Source organism: Kogia breviceps, chromosome 11, assembly GCF_026419965.1.
Source record: "Kogia breviceps isolate mKogBre1 chromosome 11, mKogBre1 haplotype 1, whole genome shotgun sequence".
NCBI classification, from domain to species: domain Eukaryota; kingdom Metazoa; phylum Chordata; class Mammalia; order Artiodactyla; family Physeteridae; genus Kogia; species Kogia breviceps.
This window is the reverse complement of record NC_081320.1, coordinates 7555474-7568930: the sequence shown is the minus strand read 5'-3', so window position 1 is coordinate 7568930 and position 13457 is coordinate 7555474. Positions and strand designations below refer to the sequence as shown.

The 13457-nt window shown below is 35.5% G+C and overlaps 1 protein-coding gene across 5 annotated transcripts in view; it reads left to right on the top strand.

Annotated features, from left to right (window-relative positions):
* Positions 1-13457, top strand: part of EIF5B (eukaryotic translation initiation factor 5B) — a 67947-nt gene that overhangs the window by 27261 nt on the left and 27229 nt on the right. For 3 of the 5 annotated variants that reach the window (XM_067007091.1, XM_067007090.1, XM_067007088.1), the window contains 4 exons: positions 4121-4216; positions 4713-4802; positions 6560-6634; positions 10613-10899. In XM_067007091.1, coding sequence (XP_066863192.1) covers positions 4121-4216; positions 4713-4802; positions 6560-6634; positions 10613-10899 — 548 coding nt within the window. The remainder of the gene's footprint in view (positions 1-4120; positions 4217-4712; positions 4803-6559; positions 6635-10612; positions 10900-13457) is intronic. The other 2 variants (XM_067007092.1, XM_067007089.1) reach the window with 1 other exon arrangement.

Here is a 13457-nt window from a genome sequence, read left to right as displayed (position 1 = left end):
CCTGATGTTACCTTTGACATTATTTCCTCATAAATATCTTCATTCCCATCATATAGATGAAAAAATGGAGACTCAGAGCTTGTCCAAGGTCCTAGAACTGAGATTTAATTGATCTGTGTGACCAGCTCTTTGTTATGCATTATATGGTCAGCTGGGAGTAGTAAATGTAGAGAAACAGTACTTAGATTTCAGAAAGTCTTATTCTCAGTTGGGGATATAGCTTTTTAAATAACAAAAGTAAAGAACAAATTCGAGTACAGCTAGCACCCAGATATCAGATTTGACTGGTGGCTATCTGACAGGCTAGCAGCACTCATGGAGAAATGGGGATAGGACCCTGTAGGGGGTAATTTGCCAATCTCAGAAGTGCTGTTTTATGGAGTAGTTTGACTTGTATTTACAAGATTAGATGAAAATTATTTTAAATTGTGAACTTGGCATCAATCTTTAGGACAGGCTTGGAAGAGATGGTCTCTCAAGTGGCATCTCTGGCCCTAGTCTCTTTTCTTGTTCTTCATAATGTTGCCCAGTTTTTGCCCTCTTATGGGTTCCCTGTTGTCTGTTAATAAAAGTGTCCAAACTTCTTAGCCTGACATTAACGGCCCTCCACAAGTGCATTCATTGAAAAGATACTACATGCTGTGTCTCACCATACCTTTAAAAGCCTCCTTGTTAGGTAAATATTATTTACCACATTCGTTACCTAGAGTAATATAAAACTTATTCATTGAGCTCAAAATGTGTTCTTAGTGTATCTGCAGGTATTTTCAGATAATTATGCTGAATTGTGTAGCAGGTTACGTTTTCAGTCTGTTCCATAGCCTTTAGCCTGTAACTACTAAGCATATAGCAAGTACACATTCCCCTAAAAGACACAAACTACCAACATGCAAAGAAATATATAACCTGGGTAGTCCTATTTAAAAAATATATTCCTATATCTATTTACATTTTATCTAAGTTAAAAAAAATTTTCCAGCAAAGAAAACTCCAGGCCTCTATGATTTCACTTGGGAATTCTAACAAATATTTAGGGAAGAAATATTGCTAGTTATGAACATTATCTTCCAGAACTACCCAACTCATTTTATGAGGACAGCATGCCCTTATATCATAGTGAGACAAAGACATTACAGGAAAGGAAAACTGTAGACCAATATCCCTCATGAACAAAGATGCAGAATTTTTCCACAAAATATTAGCAATTTGATTCCAGCAATACAATTGACCCTTGTACAATCTAGGGGTTAGGGGCAACTCTCCATGCAGGCACAAAGCTGTGTATAATTTTCTAGTTGGCCCTCTGTATCCACGGTTCCACATCCACATATTGAACCAGCAGTGGATCTTCTAGTACTGTAATACATATTTAGTGAAAAAGATCTGAGTATAAGTATCTGTGTAGTTCAAACCTGTGTTATTCAAGGGTCAGCTATATAAATATTTATGTTTATGTGCATATATTTATGTATATTTATATTTAGGGATAATCTATCATGACCAAGTGGGTTTTATCCTGGGAATGCAGGGTTGGTTCAGTATTTAAAAATCAATAAATAGTTCACCATATTAATAGACTAAAGAAGAAAATCTACATGATCATCTCAATAGATGGAGAAGAATCATTTGACAAAATTTACCATTCACATATAATAAAAATTCACAAACAGAATAGAAGGGAACGTCCTTCCCTGCTGTAAGACATTTACAAAAAACATACAACAATTTGCAGTTACTGGTGAATGACTGAATACTAATAAACACTAATATTGTGATTAAGGCAAGGATATCCACTCTCATCACAGTCATTGCACATTGCACTGGAATGTCCTAACTCAGGCAGTTAGGCAAAAAGAGAAATAAAGGCATGCAGCCTGGAAGGAAGAAATAAACCTGTCTATTCACAGATGACAATTTTCTACATAGAAAATCCCATGGAATCTACCCCCCACAAAATCCTACAGCTAATAAGTGAGGTTAACAAGATTATAGATAAGACCAGTATGCAAATATCAACTGTATTTCTATATGCTTGCAATAACAGTAAAAATAAAAAATTAATGGTACCATTTACAGTACCCCCCCATAAAAGTAATTGAAACAGTGTTTGTGGAATCTATATGCTGAAAACTATAAAACACTGACGAAAATAATCAAAGACCTGTGTAAATGGAGAGATGTTGCATTCATGGATTGGAAGATTTGATGTTGTTAAGATACCAGTTTTCCTAAACCGATTTGTAGATTCAGTGCAATCTCAATCAAAATTGCAGCAGAATATTTTGTGGATATCTAATAAGCTATTTCTAAAATGTGTATGAAAAGATAAAGGAGTTAGAATGGCCAAAGTAGTTTTGAAAAAGAACAAACCTTGGAGGACTCACAATATCTGATTTCAAGACTAACTGTAAAAATAGTAATCAGTAAAGTGTGATACTGGCAAAAGAATAGACAAATAGATAAATAGAACAGAATAGAGTCTACGTACTGTCAGGTTTTTTTTTCTGTCATAGGAAAAGACATTTCAGTAGATAAAATATGATGTTTGCAACAAGTGTTAGTGGAACAATTAGACTTTGTGTAAATAAAAACCTCAAAACAAAAAAACTTAGTCCTAAATCTCAATTGTTATATAAAATTTAATTCAAAATGATTTGTAGATCTACATATAAAATATACAACTATAAAACTTTTAGAGGAAAACATAGGAGAAAATCTTGGTGAGTTTGTGTTAGGCAGGGAGTGCTTAGTTACTTCAAGAGCATAATCCATAAAAGGAAAAAATTATAAAATTGAGGAAGTCCAGTTAAAAACTTTTGCTATGCAAAAGACACCATTGAGAGAATTCAGAGACAATACCTGAAAGTCATACATGATAACTGTGTGTGTATGTGTGCACAAAAATATATATAAAGATAACTCGAAACTCAACAATGAGAAAAACAATCCTATTTAAAAATGGGCAAAAGTTTGAAGAGACACTTCACCAAGAAACTATTCAATATAAGCACATGGAAAGAATGCTCGACATCATTAGGGAAATTCAAATTAAGACCACTGAGGTATCACTACACATTTATTAGAATATGTGAATTTAAAAGAACCCAATATCTGTCTTTACCAAATGCTGGTAAGAGCAGTTGGAACTCTCATATATTACTGGTGGGAATGCAGAATTGTAAAGCCACTTTAGAAAACAGTTGGCAGTTTCTTACAAATTTAAATACAGTCGACCCTTGAACAACATGGGTTTGAACTGTGTGGGTTTACTTATAGGTGGATTTTTTTCCCATAATAAATACTACAGTAACTACACCATTTGTGATTGGTTGAATCTGAGGATGCGGAACCATGAATATGGAGGAAACATGGATACGGAGGGCTGACTCTAAGGTATATGCAGATTTTCGGCTGCGCGGACAGTTGGCAGCCCTGCTCCCCATGTTGTTCAAGAGTCAACTGTACATATTTATCTTAATGTCCCATCATTCCCACTCCACAGTATTTACCCCAGAGAAATGTTCACAGAAAAATCTGCATGCAAATGTTCCTAACAGCTTTATTCATAATTGTCAAAAACGAACTCAAATGTCCTTTAGCTTTCTGTCGAATAAGGGAGCTGTGGTGCATTCTTACAATGGAATGCTATTCGGCAATAAAAAGAAATGAAGTACTGGTACATATAGTAATGAGGATGACTCAAATCCATTATGATGATAGTGAGACTGTAAAGTGTTATTTCTGTGACTTTCTGGAAAGAGCACATGTTTTGGGTTAGAGAACAGATCAGTAGCTGCCAGGGGCATAAGGATGTGAATAGGGTTTAACTTCCCAGAGCAGCACAGGGTGATGGAACTGTTCTGCATCTTCATTATGATGGTGGTTGCATAGCTACATGGCATTTGTCGAAAGTCATAGAACTGGGCACCAAAAAAATGGAATTTAAACGTATATAAATTTTAAAATACCTTAAATTTAAAAAGAGGGTTTTCCATGAATGTTCTTTTATATTTTAGGGTATGTATTTCTGAGGTGAATAAAATGTTATCTTCTTAAGTAGTATTTCTTAGGTGACAAGCAAGTAGTATAAACGCTGAAATTTTCCATTTTTATCCCTCAGGTGTTGAAGTGCCATCAAAAGACTCTTTGCCAAAGAAAAGGCCAATTTATGAAGATAAAAAGAAGAAAAAAACACCACAGCAGCTGGAAAATAAAGGTTTGCATACAAAATAGCCTGTGATTTAGAAACAATTTTGTTTGCCTTTTCCCCCATAAGCTTGGAGACAGAAGTCTTAAAAAGAAATCAACAAATCAGAATTGCATACTGAAACTTACTTCCTATACCTTGTTTCTTGTTATTATCATTCTCAACTGATTCAAATGACAGGTTAATGGAAAAGTACTTTTGTTTGAAGAATCTGGATCCTGTGCTATGAATAACTGTTCTTAACTCTCAAAAGCACAACTATCATTCTTATGTTTTCTGTTTCCTTCTCAACCTTCTGTAATTTTACATTCTATTTTTGAGCAGAAAGAAAAACTAGTTTCCTGTTTAAAAAAACAACAATGCATAGCTGATATTTAAATGTTTTCTAAACTTGCTAAAGAATTTAGGTTGTACTACTGGTTTTTATTCAGTACTTAACAGAGTATCCTAACAGAAATTATGCACTGAAAAGTATTGTTAACTTGGTTTCTGTTCCTTTTTTCAGTATGTGAACCAATGGAATTAAGTGCTGCTGTAGAAGCTGTGGAACAAGGAATACCTGAAAAAGAAGAGACACCACTTCCTGTTGAACCAGGTCAGTAGTGTTGACTAATTAATTCCTATTAAATATCACTGATGTGTCACAAGTTGTCTTGGTTATCGTTAGTTTGGGGAAACCAAATGTCTGGCAGGATGGCCTTCTTCATAGTTCTTTCTTTCCTCTAAATCATTTCATTTCCACGGAAAAAAGTGTAGAGGTGAGACTTGAATTCACTTTTGTTCTTTACAGTAGTGTTGGTAAAATGTTTTGTAGAGAGGATAGAGAGAGGTATTTGGATTTTCTCTGATTTTTTTATTTATGGGTCAGAATTCTTAAGTGGTACCAAGAACTAAAGTTCTTTATTTAATCCTTCGGAAGCAAATTGGAAGCATTTTTATTTTTTATTTTATTTTATTTTTTAATTTTTTTATTTTTTTTTTATTGGAGTATAATTGTTTTACAATAGTGTGTTAGTTTTTCCTTTACAACAAACTGAATCAGTTATACATATACATATGTTCCCATATCTCTTCCCTCTTGCATCACCCTCTCTGGAAGCATTTTTAATTAGAACTTTTATTAAGAGTCATAAAAATTGGCATTTTAAAATCTTTAGAGGTCAGCTTCTGTTTACTAAGTTAGTAAGAGGATTCAACTTACTCATTTTGTGTGTGTGTTTTGAGATTGGAGAAAATCTCTCGATTTTTTTTTTTTTTTTCTTTAAGATAAACATTGTTCTAATTCATGAGATAGCTGTTGCTAGGAGAGCCAGAGGCTGGCTAAATGTATGTTTCATAAAATCAGGAGAATCTCCAGTGTTTAAAGACAGGAATGGGAGCAGCTTTAGAGAATGTTAAGACTGAACCACACTGGTGAAAGGTATTACTGATCCTATTCTTCTTCCCCTCCTATTCTCAATATAAAAAGGATCATTTTCCTGAGCACACCTCAGCTTAACAGGATGAGATTAGAGAAATTCACATTGATAGACTTAACAGCAGTTCCCTGTTTTAGGTGATATTTGAAGCACTAGAAAGAATTGCTAATTTAGGAGGAGTTAGGGGTATGTGTTTCTGACTCATTTCCTCCTCAAGAAGGTGTATCCAAACTTGTTGGCAAATAGTAATTATGACAGGGAAACAAATACTACAGTGTCCCAATCTCATCTTCCTTTCATTTGAGAATAATTTTGCTTGATTAGATTTCAGTAAAAAGAATCATTTTTGTTAATGAGAGTTTAAAGTCTATAAATTCAAAATTATACCTTTCTGGCTATTTTTGGGTTGTAAGCACAACGTACTGTTCTTATTTTCAACTGGAATAAAAGTGTAGATTTGTACCTCCAACTATGTAATTTAAGTTGTATTTATATGTATTTGTAGAGGTTAAAGCAAAATAAACAATACATTCTTATGTATAAAGTATAGGTTGAAGATCAAAAAGAAGATATATGTGAAATTTCTTTTATCCTCAAGAACTGAATGCCATCATTTACCCTTTTTAAGATCTAAAGCAACATTTCAATGAGTTGTTATATTTTAATTACCTCAGATATGAAATCTGCGTTAAGTTTAATATAGTGTATTCAAAACACGAGGAAATTGTGAAGCATTTAGTAATAGTAGAGGATTTAACATGCTCGATATATTGAAAACTAGTTCCAAAGGTAATGAAATTGTGTACGTACTTTTTGCATAACTAAAACATTTCATTTTTTATGTCAGGATAGTTTTCTACATAAATTTTTTTTCTAAAAGCAATCTTACATGTCTAGATATATTCTATGTCTTTAATGAAAATTTTATTTACAGAAGAGGAAGAAGAAACTGAGGATGCTGGATTGGATGATTGGGAAGCTATGGCTAGTGATGAGGAGAGAGAAACAGGTGAGTAGCTCATAAGCACACATTGATAAGTCCAGTGGTTATTGGAGGTGTGTATATATTTAAAGAAATAGTCTCCTGAAGGCTTCCCTGGTGGCGCAGTGGTTGAGAGTCCGCCTGCCGATGCAGGGTACGCGGGTTCGTGCCCCGGTCCGGGAAGATCCCACGTGCCGCGGAGCGGCTAGGCCTGTGAGCCATGGCCGCTGAGCCTGCGCGTCCGGAGCCTGTGCTCCACAACGGGAGAGGCCACGACAGTGAGAGGCCTGCATACCGCAAAAAAAAAAAAAAAGTAGTCTCCCGCTGATGAAAACTGTATGAACATTCCTGGGGATAGAGACCAGTCTTGCTCTCTCCATTGCCGTGGTTCCTAAGTCCTCATATGGATCCTGATTTTATTAATAAATGGTTTTTCAGAAAGTCATTTGTAAGATAGTTGCCTACACTTTAGAATACATTTTTTCCCAGAGTGATAATGTTACAGATGGGGATAAGTTAATTAAAGCTAGCCTACCAAAAAACCTCTTGAACTTAAAATATAATACAAAGATAAATACAAACGAATAGTTTAGTTCCTAATCACTATGTATAAAAAGTGTTTTTGTCATTTCTTCCTGTCTTTTTTAGGGTTTAATTTGCTGGCTTTTTGCTAACTTTTTGAAATGAATATTTGGCTCTGTTTTTTCAGTCGTTTTTTAAAACTACAAATTTTTCTTTAAGCCTGGCTTTAGCCAAACTCTGGAAGGTCTGATATGTTGATATTTTAAAATTTCTATTTTGATTTATTAACTTTTACCTGTTATTTATTTAGAAGTATATTTCTTAATTTATGAAAGTGAGGACTTTACGTATCTTTGTTACTTCATTGTGATCAGAAAAATACATGGTTCTATCCTTTGAAATATGTTGACTTAACCAACCATTTGTTGGGTTGTAAATTATTATGAATGTTTCATATGTGATTGGAAAGAGTTTATATTCTGCGTTAGTTGGCTGACTTGTTACCTATATTTAGTTAAGTTTGCTGATCATTTTGTTCACCTCTTATGTTCTGTTCTGAGTTGTTTTTTCTGTTGTGCTTTTTCTCTCAGTGAGAGTTGTGTGTTCACATCTCCCATTGTGCTTGTAGATTGTCTATTTCTCCATGAGTTATATTAATTTTTGCTTTATATATTTTGGTGCTATATTATTAGATGAATGTAATCTTATATCTTTCTGATGAATTCACTGTTTTATTTCTAGCGATGTCTTTTGCCTTAAAGTCTACCTTATCTGATATTAATAGCTATACCAGCTTTAATTTACATGATCTTCTGTCTTTATTATACTTTCTGTACCCTTAAACAGCGTATAGTTGAGGTTTTAAGTCCAGTTAGTCAATTTTTATATTTTACCTGGAGTACTTAGCCCATTACATCTAACATTTGATAGTTAATAAAGTATATCGATTTTATATTTATCATCTTATTAAGTTCTTCTTATTTGTTCTGTTTCTTTTTCTCTCCTTTCTAACCATCTTTTGGATTATTTGAATTTTTTCTCCTTTCATGAGCTTGGAAGTTTAGTACTTTTCTGCTTACTGTTAGTGGTTACTCTAGAGAGTTTTAACGTGGATCTTTTTTTTTTTTTTCCTCTTTCTTTTTCTCCATCCTCTCACCCAGTATTTCTCCTCCCAGTCCTTATCACCTCCTCTCACATCAGCCCCCACTAGAAGATGAGGACTTGATTTCTCTGTTCCCCGCAATGCCTGTGGCAGTGCTTTGCACATTAGACACCCCAAACAAGGATTTGTGCAAGAATAAATGGATGGGTGGGCAACTGCTCTGTGTAAGTGCCCACCCTTTCCTGAGAGATGCCTTTTAAATCCTCACAAAAGCTGAGAGGGGCTGAGGGGGTTAGGAAAGTTGTCAGAGGGCAGGCAGCTGTCCTTCAGTGGTGGAGCTGCATCTGGAGCGACCTGGGCCTGATTCCAAAGCCTGCCTCTTCCCCTCTCCCTCTACGGATTCCATAATGACATGGCTCCTGCCCTCAAATATGATGAGAGACAGAAACTAATGCAGAAATTAAAAAACAGTGCCTGGCAAATAACAGGCCACCAATAAACACGTTTCATTGTTGAAGGAGCGAAGCCCTAACAGCGGTGTGCAGACATTTCTGTGGGGCCCAAAGGAGACACCTAAGTGTGTTGGATGAGGGGTGAGGAAGGGGCTGTAAAAAGCTTCTAGAGGGGGACACTTGAGGGGGACCTTGAAAGGTAGGTCCTTGCCAGGGGTGTGGGAACAGCACGGAGCTATGAAAAGAAAGCAATCTGAGAAAATGGAAGACCTTTAAAAGCCACGATAGGGAATACCCTTAGTGTTAAACCTCCCCCAGGCACCCCCAGGGCTCCAGCCCGAGATCAGCAGACAGTGCTGGGGCCTGACAGGCTACAGAGCTGGCAGCAGGTTGGGGGACTATGCCGCACAATGGCTGCACCCTGCCTCCCCCCGCTCTGCCCAATCCGGGCCACCGCTCCTCGGCCCTCCGACTGGGCCTAACGTGGATCTGTGAACTATGACTGTCTACTATTACCTTCTTTCCAGGCAATGTAAAGACCAAAAATACATAAACAACATTTAACCAATTCTCAATTTATATACCATTGTTCTCTTTAATTTTCTGTTTTAAAACCCATAATAGCTTTTTTAAAAAAGCAGTCCGTATATATTTAAGTTTACCCACATTCTTAGCTTTTGTTGTGTTTCATTTTTTCCTGCACCTCTGACCTTTATTTGGGATCATTTCTTCCAGCCTGAAGAATACCTTTTAGAATTTCCTTCAGTATGAATCTGTTACTGAGACATTCCATTTTTGCTTTTCGGAAAATATCTTTATCTCATCTTCATTCTTGAAGGTGACATACTGAATGAGGAATTCTTAGTCGTGATTTTATTAATACTTTGAAGATATTAGTCCCTTGTCTTGGCTTTTATTGTTTCTGTTTAAAAGTCAGGTACCAGCCTAAATTTTTCATGTGTCTTTCATTTTCATCAGTTTTATTAGGATGTGGCTAGGTTTGTTTTCTTTTTATTTATTCTGCCTATATGTTTTTTTCAGTTTTTCAGTGTTATGAGCCACTATTTCTTCTCAGGGATATTAGTTAAGCCTATGATAGACCTTCTTACTCTTATCACTGTGTCTTTTCTTCTTTTCTGTATTTTTTACCTATTGAGTCTCTATGGTTCATTGTAGATTGTTTCTTCTGATCTGTGTTCTGGTTCATTAATTTTCTTCTCAGTTGTTTGCAACTGTAGAAATAATTTGACGTCAAGGTTGGTGTTTTCTTCCTCCAGAGAGAATTTATATGTACATCTACCAGGAGTCTGAGTGAACTAGCAATATAGAGTCACCTTATTCCACATGTGGAATTTAGAGAATCTGGAGGTGATATGCCAATAATGGGGAGGCCCTGTTTACTTCTCGTTTATCCTTACTGCTACGGTAGTTTTTCAGGATTTCACCCCACAATAAGGTTATTACCCAGTGTCCATCTCCCTCGCCCCATGGAAATCCTTGATAGGCCTGAACTCCCAATGCCTGGACCCCTAAGCTTTGAGGGGCCACTAAGAGCTGCATAGCTTTTCAGCTCCCTCCTCCAGGATCCACAAATGACCCCACGGGGAAGAAAGTACTAGGCATCGTGTCCACCTCCCTGGGTTTTTGTCCTCTCTTGTATCCTGGCTTAGTAATGCTTTTCTTATTTATTAGCTTAAGTATGGCTAATGCATTAAGTTTTTACTGTTAAATGGCAGTCTTCATTGTAGCAATGTAGACAAACACTTTGCATTTATGATGTATGAGAACATTAATTTGGAATTAATGCTGTATTAAAATGTTACTCCCTTATTTAGTACATGTTCAGTATTACTTTTCCTTTAAGGTCTCTATCTTGATAGAAATCTCATTTTTAACTTTCATTTATTTCAAAATCTCTTTTCCTGAAAGTAGGAAACACGGTGCATATAGAAGTAAAAGAACACCCTGAAGAGGAAGAGGAGGAGGAGGAGGAGGAGGAGGAGGATGAAGAGAGTGAAGAAGAAGAGGAAGAAGAAGGAGACAGTGAAGGCAGTGAAGGCGATGAAGAAGATGAAAAGGTGTCAGATGAGAAGGATGCGGGGAAAACATTAGATAAAAAACCAAGTAAAGAAGTGAGCTCAGAATCTGAGTATGACTCTGATGATGATCGAACTAAAGAAGAACGGGCTTACGACAAAGCAAAACGGAGGATCGAGGTATTTATTTTTCCTCTTCTCTTTCCTCCTTTCCTCCCCACTCCTCTGTGATCATTAAAACTATACAACTAAAGGCTTTTATTGAGGAGCACTTTTAAAAATACAGTCTCGGAGTGGTATCTTTGTCCAGTTTTTGTGGAGACATAATAGATCTTTAACAGTGGTCTAGCCCAAGGACCTCACTCTTACCTAAGACAGAATGGTGACTGCTTCATTTTTTTCTTTTTTCCTCCAAATTTTAATGTGGTCTTTGAGTGACAGTTTATTGGTATACAGAGGTATTCTGAGCTTATGCCCTCTAGTTGAGTTTTTGCCCTATGTATTTAGGTTAGTCATTCTGAGGCATCTGATCCCTTTAGTTGTTTAAATCTGGTGGGTTAATGAGGCTTCTATCAATGTTTAGTCAAGTTCACATACCTAGCCGGCTTACTCTTTGGCCTACTTAATGAGGTAGACTTCTACTACTACTTCTACTAGGCTTCAAGAGAAAGTTTTCTTTAGTTATGTCAGCTTAGCATAAATAATACACTAAAAACTACTTTAGTTTGCTTTGAGGATGCTAAACTATTTTAAAGCTAAAAACTGTTCTTAGCTTTCCTTTTCTTAATCTTTTCATATGTAATTCTAGTTTTTAATTTTTGTTTTAATACCTATATATTAGTATTTGCCTTTTCCTTCTGTAAAGTCTAGATAGGAATAGATTTTCTGAATCTCTAAAGGACTAATAAAGTCTATTATTGTAAACTTGGGTTTCTCAACCCCAGCACTGTTGACATTTTGGGGCTGAATAATTCTCTGCTGTGGGGGACTGTCCTCTTCATTTTAGGATGTTGAGCAGTAAATCTGGCCTCCACCCACTAGATCCCTTCCCTTCTCCTGCATGTGTCTCTGCTTCTTCCCCACAGCATCTACTCAGGCCAACTCCCTTGTTGTATACCTATGTGTAAGAGAGACAGTTTGTGTACTGTGTTTGATGATTTAAAAACAAACAGAATGGGTGTAATCAGAAAGTTAAAGTTCCCCCATTATCTCACTCCCCAGTGAGATAACAAGAACTACCCTTGTTAATGAATCTGTTTATGAGCCTCATGTTAAAAAAAATTCATTAAAAATTAGATAATAAATTTTGTGGATGCACATTTTTTTCCACGTAACAATATGCTATGGGCCTCTTTAGCTCAACAGTTTTTAAACAGGTTGGTTGAGATATGATTTGCATACCATAAATTGACCCATTTTAAGTGTACAATTCAGTGACATTTTGTAAATTTACTGAGTTGTGCAACCATCACCACAACTCAACTTTAGAATATTTTCATCACCCCAGACAAATTCCTTGTGCCAGTTTGCAGTCATTCCCCATTCCTATCCCCATGCAACTACTAATCTGTTTCTCTGTCTCTAGAGAGCTGTCTTCTCTGGAAACTTCATTATAAATGCAATCATATAATATGTAGTCTTTTGTGTCTGGCTTATTTCACTTAAGCCTATTCATCTGTGTTGTTGCTCTATCAGTACTTTGTTCCTTCTTACTGACAAATAGTGTTTTGTTGCATAAATATACCATATTTTATTACTGTCCATTCACCAGTTGAAGGACATTTGAGTTTCCGCTTTTTTGGCTATTATGAGTAGTACTGTTATAAACATTCTCATATGAATCTGCATGGAAACATGTTTTTATTTCTTTTGGATATGTTCCTAGGAGTGAAATTGCTGAATCATATGGTAAATTTGTGTTTAACTTTTTCAGAAACTACTAAACTATTTTCCAGAGTGTCTCTGCAACTGAAGATTTTTATCTGTTGAGGGTTCTAGTTTCTCTACATCCTTACTAATACTTGTTACTGTCTGCTTTTCCATTAAAACCGTTCTAAAGGATGTGAAGTAGTATATCTTATTGCAGTTTTAATTTGCATTTCCATGATGTTGAGCATTTCTTTGTATGTTTATCGGTCATTCCTATACTCTTCATTGTTGGAACATCTGTTCAAATTTTTGTACATTTTTAAATTTTGGAATTTGTCTTTTTATTATTGAGTTGTAAGAGTTCCTTTCATTTTTTAATAGTTTCTTTTGAAGTGCATAAATTTTAAATTTTGGTAACATCCAGTTTATTAAATTTTTCTTTTACTAGAGCATGCCTCTGGTGTTGTATTGAAGAAATCTTTGCCTAACCCAAGATCATGAATATTTTGCCCTGTGTTTTCTTCTTAAAAATGTATACTTTTTGTTTGTGTATCTTTAGCTCTGTGTTCAGATAATTTTTTTGCATGGTGTGATGTAAGGGACTAACATCATTTTTTAATGAATTTAACCAGCATCATTTGTTTAAAAGACTACTCTTCCCCCATTGTGTTGCCTTGTCATTTTTGACAAATCAAGTGATCAGAAATGTGAGAGTTTATTTTTTGACTCTTGAGTTCTGTTTCATTCATTTGTATATCTGTTCTTATGTCAGTACCATACTGTTTTTGATTACTATAGTTTTATGGTAAGTTTTAAAATTGGGAAATACAAGTCTTCCAACATTATTCTTGTTTTCCAGATAGTTTTGA